A 21,644-nucleotide genomic window follows, 5' to 3' on the forward strand; every position below is an offset into this window, starting at 1 on the left:
ATGGCCCAATTAGCTCCGCTTACCGCAACAACTGCATAGCTTTCTGGATCTGTAAGGCCCTTGTAAAGAGGGCGTACCCTCCTACCCACGTAGCCGCGGCAACTTGACACTAATACCGGGCGAACTGAGAAAATCGGTATCTCCCAGTTGTAGGCCTGTCCCGTCAGACTGAAGAGATATCCGTAGGTTCAGAAGCAGGATCGGCTGGCAGTCCAGGCCTGCTCGGTACTGGATATGTCGGCCCTTGTAGATGCCGACAGTCTACGAAGAAACAGACCTTTAGGCTGACCGAGAGGACAAAAAAGACTTAACAGACTTAGTCTGAGGCCTTGTAGTGTGCATAGCTGAAAGCGGTAAACTTGTCGTTAGTAATACTGCCAATGTTACTACAATCTTGTCAAGGTCAGGACCAAACAATATCAACCCTAAAGATGGTATCTGCACCTCTGCATTCTCAGAGCGCAGCCATAGGGTATTACGGAGGATACAGTCGCAGCCGGAACTCTGAAAGTTAGGAGACTGGTATCCAATATAGGCATGTCCACCTATGACAACTGCATATATTACATGAGCGACCAAATACATTTGAACCCCCGACGTGTTGGAGGGGAAAAAACGTTACAAATGCATCAACCCAATATGCAATAGTATTAACCAACCATGCTATAGCCATGGTAGGATGGGTAACAACTCCCGAAAGCAAGTATACTGATTTCAGGCAGAGTTACCACCTACGGATCCGAAGAATCCGACCACGCAGGAATGGGAGGCGTAGTAACGTCTGTAATCAGACGAGTAACACGCCCATCCCCCCCAGGAGGGGCTCGTGATGCCCTCAGGGAATTTGGGACAGGAGGCCAAACACTGTTGTAACACCTCCTATCTGGCAACAGCCAGAGTCCCGCTATGCGATCCACCCGCTAGTCAGCAACAGGTAACCCGAAGGCACGCAATACTGAGGGTGTATGATACAGGTGCAGGTCAACATTCACTCTAACCAGAATGGACCTGCTACCAGCCCTAAAGCAGGGATAATAATACCTGAAATAGGCTTCCCCCCGTGTAAGAGGGAAAGAGCCCCGAACAGTACCCAGTTCACGACAGAGCCAACTGGGAAGTAACCACAGGGCGTCAACCACGCCAATTAGCGTTTCGTAGAAAACGACATCCACCCAGGGTGGCTGTTGTGGTAATCCCTGCAAGGGGAATGACAGACTATTGTGGCACCAGGGGGAATTCATATACTGCAAAAAACCCCTGCAGGGAGCGGTAGTCTGTGTCACAGGGGAAGAGTGCAAGAAGCTGCGAGATACCCTGAGATGAAAAGGGCAGTATGGTGAAGTAACCCCAAGTGAGGTACAACAATGGGGCCCGCCCGGCGATCCGCAATTGAGAGGATCCCGAGAAAACAAACCGCCCAAGGGGGTCGTGAAAGAGGCCGGCACCAGATGACGCCACATACAGAACCCTTTATGAGTCAAATCCTCCGCACTAACACCTGCAGCACATGACTTGCAGGATAGTAAAAATGGGTGCAGTATAACGCTCTATCTCCTGGTCAGACATATCTGACCCATCTTGGCGGAAATATTAAGCAGCACTATACTGGTCCTGACTGATGCCAAAAATAGCTGCAGGGACCCATTTTCAGCGTATGCAACACACAGTTCCATCTAAAATATGGCAACGTGCAGCACGCAACAGTATGTGACAAACCACACAAATATTAACAAGTATATAAATGTGAGGTCTCAGAACCACCCTAAGTACAGCTGTATTAGGGCAGATAAAGAAAAGGGATAGATATACACTGACAGGTGAGAGAATAAAGTACAGTCAGCACTAGCATAAGTCACATACAATGCAGATATATACATATATACATAAACATGTCATATAATATACTGCACTATTACACTGCATTCAACTGCCCAGATTCAGTGTCTGGGAAGGCTACAGCGCTGTGTACACTGACCTGATGGTGAGGTACGCAGGGGGACTGGACTCACTGCCATCTCCAGAGATTTCTGCTGCACCACAGAGATAAAATGGCCGCTGGAGACCTCAGAAGAAGCGTGGCCCGCGGAGGAAGCAGCTCAGCGACGCCAGACTATGGATACTGAAAGGCGCGCTGAGCTGAGGGGAGGAGCCGCTGTAACAGGGAAGGCTGCCTCCCCTGGCCGGCTATTAACCCCCGGGACGCCGGCTCCCTGCACCGATCGTTAAGTCCCTGGTGGTCTAGTGGACACACGGGGTATGGGGGGCCCGCCGCCACTGCCGGCGCCTCCGGTCTGTCCCCTGAGACCGGAGGCACAGGACTGCATTTGAAATGCGCGGATCACCGCAAGCGGTGATCCGCGACCTTACCTGCTCCCCGTGGATCCGGCAGCAGTCCTGGGCGCCCGCAGAGTCCGGCTAGTACAGACTCTGGGGTCCCGCTGAGATCCCCAGATCTGTACTGGCGTCTCAGCGCCAGCGGGGTGACGGAGCGGCAGCTTAGACGTCCTATGGACAGTCCGACGCTGCCGCTCTGAAGAGTCCAAAGTCTATGAAAAAAACTTTGTCCCTAAAAAAATAAAATAAGCTTAGGGGCTGCTAATCAGCTCCCCCTGCGCTAACGGTGACCCGACTCCGGCCGGGCACCAACTTAAACTGAGGTGCCTCTGGCTTGGGGGTGGGGTTATAGGGAGAGTGGACCCAGTGCATCCTGGGAGCTGAAAGCTTTAACTGCGTGGTGCCCGGATTTGGTTCCCAACCTATACCCCAAGGTCAACCCTGTGGACCCCCTATGGACCCTGAAGTAGAAATATATATATATATATATATATATATATACACACACACACACACACACACCTATATATATATATATATATATATATATATATATATAAAAATAAATCCAGGGGTGCACTCATCTTGACAAAGGTCCAAGCACAGGACCGAAACGTCGATGTTGCTATGTATGTATTTATTTGGACATGAATAAACATCTTTTTGTATGAAGACTGGTGAGTGCACCCCTGGATTTATTTTTGTATTTTGAAAGGACACGTTTTTGTTCTATTTGGGTAGACACCCCAGCATATTATGGATTATAACGTGAGTGTGGACCCATCTGGAGACTTATATCTATATATATTGGTGCCCAAAATTGCAGACACTTTTTGAAATTTGAATGTTTTTCAACTTCGAATGCTTATAAAAACTGTTACACTTCATGCTGTGCGATGAGTCATATCAAATGAAAGGAAATTTAATGCTGAATTCAACACAATAAACAGAGGTCAAATATTTGCATTACATGGGAAGTTATGCAGCGAAAACACTTAGGGTGAAAATCCCTGTGTACTTATGATGTTACTGTGCTATCAGTATTTCGTTGGGTATCCTTTATTTTTCAGGGCAGCAACACAGCAACGTGGCATTGAGTCAACCAATGTTTGGAGCTCTTCCTTCTTTATTAGTGGTGCCATGAGACAATTATAGCCTCAGTTAATTGTCTTTTATTGGATGGACGCCTCAGATGTACCAGTTTTTTCAAAAGGAACCACAAATGTTCTATGGGGTTTAGGTCTGGGCTGTTTCCTGGCCATCCCAGCACCTGCATGTCATTCTCTGTGAACCACTATTTGCATATCCGTGCAGTGTGGCAGGGAGCCGAATCCTGCAGGAAAAAAAAAGGGGTATTATCTGGAAAAAGATCCCTGATAGAAGCTAGAAGTTTTGGTTGTAGGATGGTGTCAATGTACTTTCTGCTGTTCAGTGTGCCATCTATGACATAAAGGTGGCCTACAGCATTTGCTGTGATACATGCCCAGATCATAACACTTGAAGGATTCTTTGTTGTCGCTTGAATGCAGTCTGGATGTACCTCTTCCCCTATGAGACGTCTCACATATTTTCTCCCATCACTACCAAATATCGATATCTTAGTTTCGTCACTCCATATTACTTGTTTCCACTGACCTTCTGTCCATGCAATGTGTTCTTTTGCCCACTGTATTCGTTTCTGCTGCTGTTTTTTATTCAGCAATGGCTTTTTTCGGGGAATCCTACCTTTTAGGCCAACCTCCATTAGTCTTCTCTGTACCGTTCTTGCACTGTCAAAAACATCAGTTGCACTCAGTTCACTTCTAATGGCCGCAGATGACATCCATCTGTCCCTGACGCAAATTTGTTTCATTCTCCTATTAACAGCTGTTGTGCGCTTTTTCCGGCCTTTTCCTTCTTTGTTTTTCATGGATGGTGTTTCCCGATAGCGTAAACAAAACTTTCGTACTCCTGATGTTGTCACATTCCCACCAACTTCTCTCGCAATTGCTGCATACGAAAGACCATTTTCACGTAACACCACAATCCTGCATCTCTTCCTGGGTGACCAGTCACCACTTTGCCTGAACGACATTGTTGTATTTATTTTTTACACCGTCAATAGCACTAAACAATACACACAAGCATCCAACCGTAATTGCACTTCAGTAACCAACTTTATTCTGCAAAATGAAACAGCCAAACTGACCTTTCCCACCTTTGAACATGACCTTGCACCTGCTCAGAAACAACAGCTGATTGGTCCTCAGAACGACGATTCCAATTGGCTGGTGGTAGCTGTTACTACAATCCGCTTTTTGAATCTCACGCATCTGTGCTTCTTCGACTGAAAGTAGCATAACTTCCCTTGTAATGCAAATATTTGACCTCTGTTTATTGTGTTTTATTCAGCATTAAATTTCCTTTCATTTGATATATGAATCATTGCACTGCGTCAAGTGAAAGTTTTTATATGCAAAATTGATAAACATTCAAATTTCAAAATGTGTCCGCAATTTTGTCATATATATACATATATCACACACACACATTATTTATATATATTGGTGAGAGGGGTGGTCTCTCACCTGAATCGCCCACATTCTGGTGGGATCAGCTCCCTCCAAGGGAGAGGAAAACAACAATATTGGCACATTCTGCACCTACAAAAGAATTTTGGAATTCCGGGTTTTCTGGGCTGCACAGCTCAAACTGGAAATATACAATTTCGGGTTTTCCATGTCGCCCACAGCCAGCAGGAAGTCAGCAGCACAGGAAGGGTTTAAAACCCTCACACACCTGTTGCTTATTGCTCCTGATGCCGAATAAACTGGCCAGGCCATAGGCTGGGGGTGGTGGTTAGCATTAGGGTGCCAGGACCTAGAGGGTCCACAGATTTTGTAGCCACTTACTGTTAAGCACAAGGAGTGCTGAGAAATTTTCTTTTATGTTGTCTGCTTATTTTCTGTTATGTCCCTTTGTGTATCCAGACCTATGCTCACGTATGCCAAGTTGCAGTGTCTGCTGCTATTAAAAAGCCACCGCTTTACCAAAATACCTGCCTGGAATACTCATTTCAATACCCTTTGTTATAATAAATTATAATATTATATATATATTTTATTTTTTTATTATAAAACCACTGACTGTGGGCAAGCGTAGGGATCTGCGCAACTTTGACAAGGGACAAATTATGATGGCTAGATGATTAGGTCTAGGTCTTATGAGGTCTTCCCGGTATGAAGTATTCAGTACATACAAAAAGAACAACCAATGAACAACAACTGATGAACTGGGTGACAGGTTCAAAGGGCCCAAGGCTCATTGATGCTCGTGGGGAGCAGAGGCTAACCAGTCTGGTCCTATCCCCCAGAAGAGCTACTGTAGCACAAATTGCTGAAAAAATTAATGCTGGCTATGACAGAAAGGTGTTAGAACATACAGTGCATTGTGGCTTGCTGCATAGCCACAGAGAGAAAGTGCCTACAATGTCTACGTAAGCTTCAGAACTGGACCATAGAGCAATGGAAGAAGGGTGGCCTGATCTCATGAAGTACATTGTCTTGTATCATGTGGATGGGCGAGAGCATGTACATCGTTTATCTGGGGAAGAGATGGCACCAGGATGCACTATGGGAAGAAGGCAAGCAGACAGAGGCCATGTGATACTCTGGGAAATGTTCTGCTAGGAAACATTGGGTCCTGGCATTCATGTGGATGTTACTTTCACACAAACCACCTATCTAAACATTGTTGCAGACCAAGTACACCACTTCATTGCAACGGTATTCCCTTATGACAATGTAGGATAATGCACCCTGCCATACTGCAAAAATTGTTTAGGAATGGTCTGAGGAAAATGACAAAAAGTTCAAGGTGTTGACTTGGTCTCCAAATTCCATTTCCAAAGTTGTGCAAACAACTCAACATTCCTCGATCTACGGTGTCACGTGTGTACCAGGAATACCTCATGAAAAGCATTACCACCCACCATGGACAGCACAGTTGACCACCATGAGTGTTTAATGATCATAACCAGCGGTGTCTGGCCAGAATTGTCCATGGTAACAGACAAGCTCAAATCACAACCACATTTAATATAGGAGGTACCAAACACGTATCGAGCAGGTCAGTGCAGCGTTCTTTAGCTTGCATGGTATATGGAAGCAGAAGACCCACCAGAAATACCCCTACATCACTGGACACAGTGCCTCATCTGGGCTTGTGACATCATTAATAGGACCCTGGAGCACAAGCAACATATCGCGTGGTCTGAGGAGACATGGTTCCAGTTGTTTTAGGTTGATGGTTGGGTTTGGTTGTGGCGCAGACCTGCATGAGGCCATGGACACCAGTTATCAACAAGGCACCGTGCATGCTGGTGACGGTTCCATGATGAAACCACCATGTGTTGGGTCTGCCTGAACACATCTGACTGGAAACCGCTACATTGCATTGCTTGATGACCTTCATAGACTTCATGTAACCTTCACAACGATAAAATATTCCAGTAGGATAATGCACTGCGTCATCGATACCAAATTGTCCAGAATTTGTTCAAGAAGTATTCTGGAGAGTTCCAACGAATGGTGTGGCCACCATATTCGCCCTTCATGAACCCAATCAAGTATTTATGGGACGTAGCAGAGTGGTCCATTAGCACCCCAGATCCTGCACCTACAAATATCAGGGAGCTGTGGAAAGCTATCCAGACAGCATGGGTCATCATCCTCCCTCCAGATATCTTCGGTCCACTTGTGGAACGGCTGCCACATAGAGTTGCTGCATTATTTTATTTTTCTCTCCACACCACTCTCCCTTCGCATGTCTTTCCCCCTCTTATCCCATCTCTCTGTCCTTTTCTCTCTCCCAGTTTTACGCTCTCTTTCCCTCCCTTTTTTTTCTCAACCTTTTTTAATTTCTCCCATCCTTCCTTCTCCCCCATGACCAACTGCACTAGGAGTATTGCAGTAGAGTTGTTTCAGATAGGTCCAGGTTGCTTGCTGTAAGTAGGCAGGCTGTGAGGTTCCTCTGCTCATCGAGCACCAGGGGTCTGTATCCCAACATTGCCAGTTCGGCCAATATTGCACCTTGTTTCATTATTTCTACAACAGCGAATACTTATTTAACTTTGTGCAACGTCTGTTTCCTTTCTTCATTTTGTTTCCCGGTAAATACTGAAGTAAATTAGCTAAAATTTCAGAATATCATTTTAATCAAGGCATCAATGTACTACAGATATTCTTTATTCATCACAAACAAATCTTTAAATCCCTGTTATATTTAAGGAGCTTAAGTTTGATGGAATCCCGCTGTTACTGAGCTATGTCTGTTATGAAGAAATTATGCCAAAAAAATAAATTACATATATATATATATATATATATTTTTTTTTTTTATTATTTTTTTTAAACGTCAAAATTCAAAGGCAAAGAGGATATTAGTGACCTATAATTAAAAATTCTAGGAACAATTCTCAGGAAGAAAATAAAATCCTTTTATTTCTTGCAACCAAGTTAATATTCATGCAAATAAAGTCTCTATTGGAAACGAATATAATAAAGAAGATACTTACAAATTGAAAACAGCTCCTGACACTGGGTTCTATGTTACTTCCACCAAAGGAGGCCACTTCACCCAGCTGCCGTGGAATCTGAATAGCATCATGAAGGAGGAGGCCCAGTCTCCGCTGGTCACAAAATCCTGTAGAGCTTGCAACTTGTTTGAATAGGTCTGCAAAAATCCAGTTTGACATGGTAAGGAATAGGATGGGAAAATAGAATTGTTTTTGATTAATGCTTTCCTAAAGCATATATTATCACAATTAAATCAAACAATATTCATAAAGAGTTCCCTATATTTTGCAGAATATTCCATGACCTGTCATGCTGCTCACCTCCTTATATTTGTAGGGTAGCATGATTACTGCCCTGCAGGAGTCACCGTTTCCCACATCAACACACTTGAATAAAACATTCCCCACAAAAAGAAGTTTAACAAGTAGGAGGTAATCACAAAAGATTAAGGGGTCAATTCAATTAGGGGCGATGAAAGATCACAGGTTCTGGCTCAATGTATGGGTGCTGAGCAGTATGCTTTCCTGTGCACCCCTATGGGACAGCAAGCTAAAATTGCTCAATGTATTGTGACAATTCCAGTGTTCAAACACTGTCACAACAGCACATTGCCGGCATTTCCGGTACATATATTCTAATTGAAATGCTCCTATATACATAAAGAATATTTTTCTTATGTGATAACTGCATGGCTAATGAACTTACCTGATAAAATGTAATACATACTTTGATTATTGCTAAAAAAATAAAGAAAATTGTCCTGATACTTATGTATATTTAACTAGAACATCTTGCTGTACACAGTTTAGATTGTGGGAACAGATTTCCCATTTCTCAGACACAGAGAATATAAAGCTTACTTGCCCACATTTGATCCACCGGACAAGTGGGGAAGTGTGACAAAGATTTGCATCATCTTAGCCCAGCCTTCATTGCGTAGCAACACAAAAATGTAGTCAATGCACAACATGGGGTGGAGCCATTGTTTAATAATGCATCTCTAAAGTGTTTAATTTTATCCAAACTATCACAAAAGTAGGTACATTATTCCAAAGAGACCCAAATGGGTTTAAATGTTTTACAAATAGAAATTTATATGTATTTAAAGGCATTTTTTAAATATCAATGCTATTTTGTTTTGAACATGGTTTTATTTATAACATATATATTGTGGTTTTTTTTTATCCAGCTTTATATGATTGGTTGAAGTACCCCTTGAATCTCTGTAAGAGACACAGCTCTACATTATATTCGACTGAGCCATACACAGCAAGCATCAAAATATGGGCAGAGAAAAGAAGAGCTGCTCTGTGAAACTAAAGGTGCAGACTTATGACTGTGTAGAGTGCATATCTCATTTCTTACTGGAGCTAATGTCAAAAGGAATATAGCTTTTTTTTGTCATCATCAATATTATTTATTGAAATTGTCCAGGGAAAGGGGGTACATAAAAAAAAAAAGAGAGGGTAGGGATAAGGATTAAGAAATAAGGGGAAGGGATACAGAAAATCAAACACTATAAATAATTAACAACAAAATATGGTAAAATAAAAACTCAAGAAGAATCAACCTCATTTAAACTAAAATATGGGTCTGAGAGATGGCTTAGATAGAAATTGAGCACCCTCGCCATCAAGTAACATACTCATGCCAATCCATCCACTTCACAATTGGGGAGGTAGTAGAGGTGGAATATGGAACAGAAACCATTTCCATAGTAAAATCAAAATTAACTTTGTGAAATACTTAGTAAAGCAGGAGGAAGGGGCTGTTTCCAGCATTGTGCTAGGGCTGCGCGTGCTGCTATCAAAATGTGACTTCGCATATACCTCTTATGGGAGTGCACTAAATCAGGATACAGATGTAGGAGCGCTAGAGTTGTAAAAGGGGTCAAGGGGAGACCCAAAACTTTATTAATGAAAAAACCTCATCCAAAAAAATAACGTAAAAGGGGACATGTGGGGACATGTCCAAAGGAATTTAGTTTTGAGATAAAAGCAGCAATATTTGAATAAATGACATTTGATTTATGGGAATGAGTATTGAGGTCATTATTTCCTAATGAATCAATGGACTACACTACATGGTTTTCAGGGGCCACATAGTGACTTATGAGTATCATTCTCCCTCTAGTTTCCATTAAAGTCAGAAATTATCTGCTCTGAGCAGGCAGCCACAGACCCAGTTCTAGGGGTAAGTAAACTCCAACTACACTGGTCACAAGAGGGGGGTTATGCATAAAATAAAAAGAAGGTAAAAGGGTGTTAGTGTGGATGTATGTAATGAACTGCTGGGAGAATAGGATGGGGAATTGGGTAGGTGTTGCTAGAGTTGGGGTAAATATAAAAAGAATGGGTAGGGCGGAGCTGGGATTATGGAACTTTTATAAATTAGTAAATAGTTGTAGTAATTAGTTAGCTGTAAGTAAAAGGGCACTTACATTAAGTATGTGTGTGTAAAAATAGAAAGGCATCAGCTTCGCTAACACTTAACTAAGCTGTTATATCTCTCTCTCTATATTATATCTATCTATCTATCTATCTATCTATATCTCTGACCTGCACACAGTGAAGCTGTATTCTAATCAAAAATCAATGGTACTACATGGTGTATTTACTAACATTGTTAAAGAGAACAGGTTGTACCATATTCTAACACCAGAGTTTGGTCAATTGCCATATGGTATTTTATATAAGAATTGGAGGTTGTGTCAGATCACCCAATAATGAACTACCCCTGATGAAGTCAACAAAGACAAAACACGTTGGGTGTATGCATTCTGTGTCCACGGCACTGTAAGCCACAATTGGTACGAGTGCGCGTCCTTCTCTAGGATGGCACAAAGAGTGGCATTTTCCATCAGTCATAGGGCGGTATCCAATTAGCCCCAAACATTGTTCGGGCGCTAATGGATCCCTGCAATGATGAAAAACAGGGACTTTTCGCCGATGTGTTTATTTCACCCTATCCTATTATTTAGAATGAAATAATAGGATATATCTCACAAAAACACATGGTCCATGGTAAACTCACAGACCTATGTCTTTTAGCTTTTTGGGGGGTAAAAAAACGGCAATATTTCAGGACACATCAGGTCCCCGAATAATATCCACAATAAGTGTCGGCATTGGCTATCCTATTAGCCCCACCGCAATCAATGAGCAGCGCTACTTTAGCGTTACTAATTGTACACCCCCCATAGTGGTAACAGAGCTCCAGCTAATAGTGCATGACAACAGCGTTTGTGAATCTGTATTGAAAAAGTCTTGTATTAAAAAAGTTTGTTATAAGAAAAATGTTTTAATACATTTTATAAGATTATATTTTAATGTTTGATTCTGTATGTCACTGTCAGGAATACATCTGGTGTGTGTGTACACATATACACACAACACTTTTCGGATACACTACTAACTAATTTGATTATAAACTAGTATAGTCATCATATGTGGTTACTTATAATATAGTCACTGAAGCTGGTGGGTTCTGTTTGAGAGGTGCAGCCTATATGATTTTACTAATGCTAAGATTGTAGAATTTAGTAATCTTAAGCGCAGAAAAGGGATATTATATATATATATATATATATATATATATATATACACACACACACACACACATACATTGTATATATACATATACACACACACACACACACACGTCGCTTTAGACATTTGAGGTCCTAATCCACTGTTTCTAGGTCCCATCACATATTTCGGGGGGTGAGGACAGAGCAAATGTGACAGAGCTGGGGGGCAAGGAGGGGGCGAGGGGCAGGAAGTGCTGGGGTAGAGAGCAGCTGGGGCAGTACAGGGGCCCAAGAAAGAGGTTAGGGGCAGGCAGCACTGGGGGTAGGTGGGGGTCAGGATAGGAGCTGGGGCAGTACTGGAGGTAGGGAGGGGGCAAGTGTAGATAGCAGCTGGGGCAGTACGGGGGCCAAGAAAGAGGTTGGGGGCAGGCAGTACTGGGGGTAGGACGGGGGTAGGGTAGATAGCAGCTAGGGTAGATAAAACTTGGGGCAGTGGTTACCACCAAGAGTGTGCAAAGCTGTCATCAAAGCAAAAGGTTGAGGAATCTAAAATAGAAAACATATTTTGATATAACACTTTTTTGTTTACAACATAATTCCATATGTGTTCTTTCATAGTTTGCCAGTCCTATATCTCCTACAGATGACATTGGCTCCAAAAATATTTACTTAGATATGTCTAGCAGATTTTAACAATACAAGGTGGTCCATTAATATTTATTGTTATATATTTTAAATTTTGTGTCACGCATGTGCATGTCACTCTTCAGTGTCTCTCTGATTAATGATGTTTGAGTACCACTGGGTTAAGAAAATTCATTTTAGAAATATCTGAATCATTTTAAGTACTCTTAAAAGATCTAAAATAATAATATATTAAGAATTGACTATTTTCCAGTAGATTCAAGGTCCTTGCAAGTGACTACATACCATCCCCAGGGGTTAATTCAATTAGGCGTGACTGACTCGCTGAACTCGTGGATATTTGTGTGCAGCTGCGTACAAAAATCCATGAGTCTGTTGCGAGATGGGGCTGCAAAGGGGGCCAAGAAAAATTGCCAATGGTGTTGTTTCTACACCGTTACAATGGCAAACCACCCCTCACTCCCAATTGAATTAACCTCTTAGTGTTGGGTGTGGCTCTCAAGCCAGCCCCTATATAGAAGTTATGCTCTAAGAGGTGAGTACATTTAAAGCAATTTAATGGTGTTTTGGGCCTACAAGCTACAGTAGGAACTTGGAGAGTTGGGGTCCCTTGACGACAGGCTACAAGCTTAAATGTATTGCTCAAAATATGAACAAAACCCCCATGATTTTATTTGCTAGATACACACAGATTTGCAATATATTATTAGTACCGATAGGGAGAGTCTGTTTTGTATATATGCCATTAATATTGTCACGCAACTAGTACCCTGTACAATATTGGTAAAACAAGAGCGCGAGCATATTTTCTTTCTAATGTGTTAAAGTGCTAAGAACCTGTTGCAGCCTATTTGATATTTAATCATATTGGAGCACAAGCATAACATATTCACACAGACGAATCACAACATTAATACAAGTAGGGCTTCTCACACTGGTTGCTAATTGGAAAGTGTCACCACCAAATCTGGAATTATTCCATTGTAAAGAGGCTGCATGAATGCACTGTGCAGTATTTTTGTTTTGGAAATATAAGACTAAAGGAAAAAATTATATTGTTTAGAACTCTATAATCCCAGGCTGCCTGTTCTCAAACAGTGGAGTAGGTGGTTATATTAGTATTATGCACAGCTACATGGCTGGCCCCAATTAAAAAATGTTAACATTTGTGGAGAACAGAACACTAAGTAACACTGCAATTGTGCGGCAATTATTGCATTTTACCCCTTAAAGCCCAGGATTCATTTAAATGTTGCTCAGATATGCCGCATTTCATATACCAATACGGAATAGGTTAAACAGCACAGCAATGGAAAACCATCTGTTTCTTTCCTTGTTCACTTAGCTAAAACATGTTCAATTTCCTGATTCAATCTGTAAAACACTATTTGCAATGTGGTACATGGTGAAAACACCACAACATGATGTACAAAATAACTTCACTGATCAACTATTCTTTATGCAATAAAAACACGTTCACGTCTACTTTGGCCCTATAAGGGGCGTTTTATTTATCTATTGAATGTATTTATTTAAAATAATTTGTATTATTCACACAAATGCACAAAAACATTTGTATAAATTCTAAGTAAGCATTTGATACTTTTGTCTAAATCGCAGTAAATCCAAATCAAGAGAGAAAATATAAATGACCCTAAGGGTTCTAACTACACTAAATAGTCACAGAACCTGTAGCATGGAAGAAGGGACGGCACAAGCCCTGGGGCACCGTAAATGGTTTCAACCTTTGGATTTGCACGCCACCCTCTCTGCTTTTTCGCTTAGCAGGCTAGAAGATGGGAGCAGTGTACTATGCCCACAGTCTAAACACATACATGCCTACCCTCCCGGTTTTTGCGGGAGGCTCCCGATTTTTCGGGTAACCCCCCCGCACCCCCGGAAGGGTAGGCATTTCTCCCGCATTCTGCCCACTTCCTAGTGAAGTGGGCAGAATTAGGAGAATACCCGCGGCAATCGCGGGTCTCCTTCAAGGGGGCGGGGCTTAAGCTGTGATTCTGCATGAATCACAGCATTTGGCCCCGCCCCCTATGTAAATTGTGCCCAATCGCGGCAATTTTACCGCGAGGGGCGGGGCTTAATGACGCGAATCATCAAGCCCCGCCCCCGTCGGCCCCCTGCTGCATCTCTTACCCGGGCTTCTCCCGGGAAGAGAATGTTAAAGGTAGGCAACCCTGCCTAAACATGATACAGAGGAGCACCAGTTGGCAGCTTCTCATGTAGTAAATTCATGTCAGCGACACTGCTCCATGTGGGGGAGCTACAGGGACACTAAATACACTGAGGGGTCTATTTACTAAGCAGTGTTAGGAGACAGAGTGAAAAGTGATAAGGTGCCAGCCAATCAGCTCCTAACTGTCATTTTTCAAACACAGCCTGTGAGATGACAGTTGGGAGCTGATTGGCTGGCACCTTATCACTTTTCACTCTGTCTCCTAACACTGCTTAGTAAATAGACCCCTGAATGAGAGACATGCCAATACTGTTGTAGGAGTCCCCTAACCACTGGCACACTAGGAAACTGCCTAGGTTTGCCTAATTGTCCCAGCAACCAGCAAAGGGGTCTTTAATCTTTATCAGCCAGTAGCTAAGGCTACATTTACACTTTGTTTTTATATTAAGGCAGAATTTGGTCACATATAGTGGAAAAGGGGAAGGAGCTTGGACTACACACCCTAATTTTAAACATAATATGAGGTGCTGCCATGCTGAGACTTGTAGTACAATGCAAGGGACATAGAATGCAGGCGCACACTATAGGTACTAAAAACAATGATAGTCAAAATAATTCTGATAAACTCTACAATTAACATTGAGTATAAGTGAGTTTCTTAGTACGTTTGGCCAAAGATTTTGCCCATAATTTGATCAGAGTCTGCACTTCAAATATGCTCCAAATGTGTAAAACTCCTATGTGACTGTTAAAGAAACATTCCTAAAAACATAGGCTATTTGCTTTAGAACCCAGAGTAGAAAATGATGGATTAGCTTCCACACTGAGTCACAACAAAAGAAAAACTTCTGTAAATCTATTTTGTGAACCATCAGATTAAATTTTTTATTTTATTTAAACTAAATGTATTATGGTCAGCAAATTACATATCAACATGCATAAAAAAAATGGATAGATTAAACATTTTGATATTTTGTATATGGAAGTATACAAGGACAAGAGCCAGCTCTATAGGTGCACACAGAAAAATGCGAAGCAGTATTGCGTCTGCTTGTTGATAAAATGCATCCTGTTCAGTCTTATTACATTAGCCCAGGGTAGCAAGTTATTTTCCATGTTTAAATTACAACACCGTTTCATAAATAAGCACACAAAGTTTCCCACTATGCACACTTTCAAATAAAATTTTCAATGCAAGCCACAAGCATGACAGGGACAAATTATTGTGCTTCTTTGCGCTGCCATTTTATCACCCTCTGGAGGCTGTTTCAAGCTTCCTCCATTAACACCATGTTGTTTTGGTGCTTTTCTGTCCTTAAGCCTGAACATGTTCTCAAATTCAGCACTTTTGATTTACCGATTTGTTTACAACTTGAAATTTGTTTGAGCACAAATGGATATGGCAAAATGACACAGAAATGTGCACATTACAAATGTATTTATTATAAATACTTGTAAATGTGTTTGGAATCTATCCCAAAGGGTCCTAACAAATCTTAAAAGGCAAAGAAAACTAAAATAAAACATGTTGTGTTACTTGATACAATAAGTAACTGAAGCACAGCACCATTAAAACTTATAAGGACTTATCGGGTGGATAATTAGAGTGCACAGTGAAACGTTCATCACTGTGACATTCATTCTAGTTTAGACAACCTGGATACACAAATGGAGCATACAGATTTATGCCTAATTTGTACCATTATCTGTCTGGAAATTTCAAAACCCTGATTGTAAGATATTTGTGAATCAGGATTTAAAGGGGAGCTCTGTTATTTACCAGCAGCACCAATTAGCTGTCAGCTATCATTGACAGTGATACAGGGTGTTTCACTCGCTACTGGTCCCAAAGTTTTCCTTATAACTTTTAAAGTAATTGACGTAATTTATAGAAATGTGACACAGACATACCTTGGTCTATGAGAAACATGAGGAAGTCCTAACAAGTGTTAAAAGTGTTCGCCATTAGCATCCAGGCCAGCTGTTTACCAGTCAGCAGCGCAGTCCAGTGAGCATGCAAGTGAGGATGCCAGTGGCTATGGTTCTCCTATTTGAATTTTGGACTGTGCTGCAGCCCCACCTCTTGAGCTGCCACTGCAAGTCAGTAGGTTTTCCTGCTTCTGACAGTGGTCTGTCATGACACGGACTCTCATGGCACTGATCGAAAACATTCAGCGAGAAATTGAGATACTAGGTATATTTACTAAAGTGCATGTTTTTAGCAGTGGAGATATTGCCCATAGCAACCAGATTCTAGCTATTATCCTCTAGAAGGTGCTAGATAAATGATAAGTAGAATCTGATGTGTTGCTATGGGCAACATCTCCACTTCTAAAAATCTGCACCTTAGTAAACATACCCCATGTGACTCCCAATATGTTGGTTAAAACTTTCCATAACAAAGACACGCATTCAAGCTGGCCTGGATGCTAATGGCAAACACTTTCAACACTTGCTACGACATCCTCATGTTACTCATAGACCAAGGTATGTCTGTATCACATTTCACTAAATTATGTCAATAACTTTAAAAGTAATGAGAAACTTTGGAGCCAATAGCGAGTGAAACACCCTGTATATCTAATAGCTACAGAGAGCTAAGCGCAGAGTACAAGGGAATGCATATTTACTATTTATACACTAAAACATTTATTTTTATATAATATACAGTGGTTTGCAAAATATTCAACACCCTAAAAGGTCATCAGATTTGTCTGCATTAGAAATGACAATTACACAGATTGTTAAAGACCCTGAACAGATACAAGGCACCACGCGCCAGATGCAGCAAAGCAGCCCCGAAACATAACCAAGCCTCCTCCATGTGTCACTGTAGGCTTTTCTTTGAAAGCTTCCTATTTTTCATCTGTGAACATAGAGCTGATGTGACTTGCCAAAAAACTCCAGTTTTCACTCATATGTCCAATAACATTCTCGTAGAAGTCCATATGCATTTCAGCAAAAAATGTAGAGTACTCCAGGGTTTTCTTTCATAGAGCCCAGTGTTGCTCAAAAAGCATCAGATGGTGCAATCAGACACGAACGTATCTTGGATTTTGGAGCTCAGCTTGTATCTCTTTTCCTCTTGTGACCATGTCCAGGGAGGTTGGATACAGTCCCATGATCTTTAAACTTCTTAATAATATTTGCAATTGTAGTCACAGGAACATCAGGCTGCTTTGAGATGGTCTTCTAGTCTTTACCTTTGGACATGCTTGTCTCTAATTTTATTTCTGATCTCTTCAGACAACTCTCTCCAGTGCTTCACTGGTCCATGTACAGTGTGGTGCACACAATGATACCAGACTAGTTTTCTACATTTAAATATGCTAAATGATGGATTAGAGGATTGAAGACATTCTAATTAAAAAAGTCATGAGTTTGAAATATCCCTATAATCCAATTATTGTATATATTTTCTAAAGGGTTCCAACAATCTGTCCAGGCCATTCTAGAATATATTTCAGAATAAGCAATAATTTATCTAATGTCATAGATTCTTTGCTTTATTCTATATCATAGCAAAGGTATGCAGGTATACGTGAGACAATAGAGTTTAATCAGTTTTCAGGAGGACTGCAGCAATGTTTCAATTAGCTGTAAGGGTATCAACAATTTCGTCCTCATCTGTGTGTGCGTACATGTATGTGTATATGTATAGACACATCTATACAATTTGCATTACAGGTCACACAGGTGGCACCCTATACTCTACAGCAGTGGTGTCAAACTCGGGCCCTCCAGCTGCAGTGGAACTACACATCCCAGCATGCAGTGCCACAGTTTTGCTATTAGGGCATGCTGGAATAAGTAGTCCCACAAAAGCTGAAGGGCCCGAGTTTGACACCACTGCTCTACAGTAATCACGTGGGGTGGGACACCATGTACTGTATTGGGCTTAAGGCTTGCCAACATCACCCTACCTTCATTCCTCTCCTCACATCATGATTTTGCCTCTGCCAAAAGCAGCTGTGACCTCACTTACATAATGCCAAGAGTGGGCAGGTACTACTAAACATTGCACAGTTGTCAACTTTCATGCTCTGTACTGCTGTGATTGGCTTTAAGTTGTCCTTTGCCAGCCCACTTAGAGGAGATGAAATAGAGTAGCAAACAAGTGCTCTGGCAGTGCAACATGGATAAAATAATAAATAACTATAAAGCACATTCCTCAAATAATTATTAGTAAATTAAAATACTTACATCTGTATTTATCTTCCAAGTGTGCTTTACATAGGGAAATTATACCAGTTTTAAAAGACAATACACGGATTCTTCCAGTCCGGCCCCTAAATAGAAATTAAATAAGTAAAATTACATACATACACAAAACAGCCAACAATAAGACCAATACAAATAATCTGCCATTTGTCAAAACTTGGTAAACGGGTCAATGTCAAGTGGACCAACTTGAAGATCATCCCCACCTGCTGGTTGTGCACTGTGGAGTCGGTGACAGTTGCACCCACCCCCACTTTGCGGGCCATAGATTTGCTACTATTGCATGTAGTGAACCAAGATTTTCCCAAAATTAGTCTGACATATATGCCAACATTCACACAAAATGTTAACAAAATTGGAGGTGGTCAGGTGGGGACCCCTGGTTTGCCAGATATGGAATGACTTAAACAGGACATTTAGACAGTCCACATAGAAAGACATCGGGATCACTTATGTGAACAAAAATATAAATATTTAGTGTCAAAAATGGCAGTTTTCTGAGAATTCACCACAAATCGTACATAAATGATGTCTCTAAATTACAGTGCAGTGATCGCGCTGAACAAAAAAATTGTGGGTCCCGGGTTCCCCTCGGTGGGTCCTTCTCCACTGTTTCTGGGTCCTACAACATATTATGGGGGTTGAGGGCAGGAAGCAGTTGGGACAGTGCTGGTGGTAGGTAGCAGTTGGGGTAGAGGGGAGTTAAGGGCAAGCAGCAGTTGGGGTAAAAGCAGGGAGAAGTTAGGGTAGAGCTGGAGCTAGAGGAGAGTAAGGGCTGGGGGTAGGAAGGAGTGCAATGGCAGATAGCAGGTGCAGTACTGCGGGACACGGTGAGGGTTAGGGACAGGCAGAACTAGGGGTAAGGAGGGGGAAAGGGTAGATAGCAGCTGGCGCACTACTGGGAGACAAAGAGGGGGTTAGAGGGAGGCAGTACGTGGGGTAGGGCGGGGCAAGGGAAGATAGCTGGGGCAGTACTGCAGGCAAGGAGGTGGTTAGGCACAGCAGTGCTGGGTGTAGGAAGGGGCACCTAGGGCATTACTGGGAAGAGGGGCAAGGAGGGGTTAGGGGCAGTGCTGAGGTCAGGATAGCAGATGGGGCACCACTGGGGGTATAGAGGGGGCAAGTTTAGATAGTAGCAGGGTAGTATGGGAGGCAGGGAGGAGGCAATGGTTGATGAAAGCAGCTAGGGCAGTACTTGGAGCAAGAAAGAGGTTAGGGCAAGGCAGTACTGGGGGGCAAAGAAGAGGGATTTGGGCACAGGCATTTGTGGATCCGGTTTTTAAAACTGCAGGACTAGCTTCTGCAGTTTTAAAAACCGGGTCCACAAATGCCTCTAGCGCATAAAAACGCACTATAGCACGTATTTTGCAATCACTGCAGTGATTCTACAATTCTCCATTACACTATTAAGCTTATATGAAATGTGTTACTTTCTTCAAAAATCTCAACTATTACACAATCAAACCTAAAAAAACTAAGAAAAAGGACAAGTTTTTTTTTTTTCATTTCTGATAAAAAAAAAAAAAAAACACATCTAAACCAGTTTTTGCTGGAAATACCCATATTTTGCATGAATAGCTAGATTTATAAAGAGACACCAGCAACTGCATTATCAGACTTCTAAACCTAGGATAAACTGCATATGGGGTCATACCTCCAAACAGGTCAGATACTGGTGGGACTGATCTGATCATCTGACCTTAAAAAATGTGGTTTACCAGAAATGGGCGGCATTTAGACAGATTGAAACTGATTTGGATAGATTATGGATAAAATTTATTGTGTTAGGAGGTAAGCAAGTTTATTGCAATGTCTATTTTACACATTAAACCAATGCTTATATTAAGTAAATTTTTCAAGTTTGTGAATGTTTTTCTTAGGCATGCATGAACGGTTTAGGCTAGTCAGCATTGTATTAAATTGCACTATGAACTCTTGCAACTATTTACATAATGCTTGAGGAAGGCACATTCTGTGATATCCGGCTGAGGGCTCTCTTAGTTTTATGAGATGTGATCTATGACCTACTATGTCTATTTTGCTAAGGCGAACACACCAAAAGTGACATTCCATTACTCTAAACCTACAGGCACCTAGTATGTTCTAATCAGTACATCATCACCCACGTGTCATAAACATTCAGGAGCCAGTTCAGGCACATGTCTACGCAGAGCGGAACGTTCACCAGGTTGTTGTGCTCTTGCTCCAGTCGATCATAAATTGTGGTTAAGCAATTAATAATCTGCAGGATGTCCATAAGCTGGTCATTCTGCTTGAGGTTGTGCTGGTCCAAGGCATCACAGGCTGCAGACAAGCCCAGTAAATCCACTGCAAACAAAAACAGACAAATGATCATATTTTGTACAGTATATGCGCAACTGAAGGAACAATAATAGAAAAAAGAAAAAAGATACACAGCCATGTATACATGGGTTCCCTTGTGGTTTCAGGTATATACAGAGGAGTCAGAGAGCAGTAATTGGTTATTTAATGTGTTCAGTCCCATAGGAATCTGAGCATACAGCTAATAATTGTACGAACGCCACTAATTTCTAAGAGGTCGATGTGCTGTACAGGTATTGTTGACAATTTGCAAAAAAAAAAAAAAGCACTTTGGTTAACCACCGATTAATGAAAACAATATCTTTTTCTGGATCGGAAAACACTGAGTAACACTAAATAGAGAAAATGTACTGAGTGCAAGCAGGTGCTATAATGTACAGTGAATATATGTTCCATGCCTATATATTTAAGAAATACCATTGGACTGTCTATTGGCTATTCCTAGAACACCCCCAATCCTTTTTTGGATCATTTAAATATACAGCATTGCAATTAAAAAGTTTTCAGAACAGAAAGTGAGTTTATGAGATCTAATGCAGTTATGTGACATTGCTACAACTGGGCTTTCTAAGCAGAAATCCCACTGTACTGTTAAACTGTGCCAGCTCCTCTGTTTGAAAAGAAAACCAGCACGATCGATGGGCCTTATGACAGACACATGATCATGCTGTTTGAGTAACAGAAACATGCTTCATCAACATATAGTTGATTCTTGCCAAAGAAGTTAAAGTGCTAAAGTTTCAGTGCTAAAGCTTTATAAAACTAAAATAAATAAAAAAAAACACCACACTGACAACATTTCACATATACACTGGGCAGGTAACAA

At 41.5% G+C, this 21,644-nt stretch overlaps 1 protein-coding gene across 5 annotated transcripts in view; it reads right to left on the bottom strand.

The window, feature by feature from the left end:
• DMD (dystrophin) overlaps positions 1 to 21,644 on the bottom strand; it is a 2,214,077-nt gene that overhangs the window by 93,604 nt on the left and 2,098,829 nt on the right. For all 5 annotated transcript variants that reach the window (XM_088454197.1, XM_088454193.1, XM_088454194.1 and 2 more), the window contains 3 exons: positions 20,602 to 20,803; positions 18,458 to 18,543; positions 7,889 to 8,046 (listed from right to left, as the gene is read on the bottom strand). In XM_088454197.1, the coding sequence (XP_088310323.1) occupies positions 7,889 to 8,046; positions 18,458 to 18,543; positions 20,602 to 20,803 (446 nt within the window). The remainder of the gene's footprint in view (positions 1 to 7,888; positions 8,047 to 18,457; positions 18,544 to 20,601; positions 20,804 to 21,644) is intronic.

This window comes from Taudactylus pleione, unplaced genomic scaffold (genome assembly GCF_031769625.1).
Source record: "Taudactylus pleione unplaced genomic scaffold, aTauple2 ptg000609l, whole genome shotgun sequence".
Taxonomy (NCBI): Eukaryota; Metazoa; Chordata; class Amphibia; order Anura; family Myobatrachidae; genus Taudactylus; species Taudactylus pleione.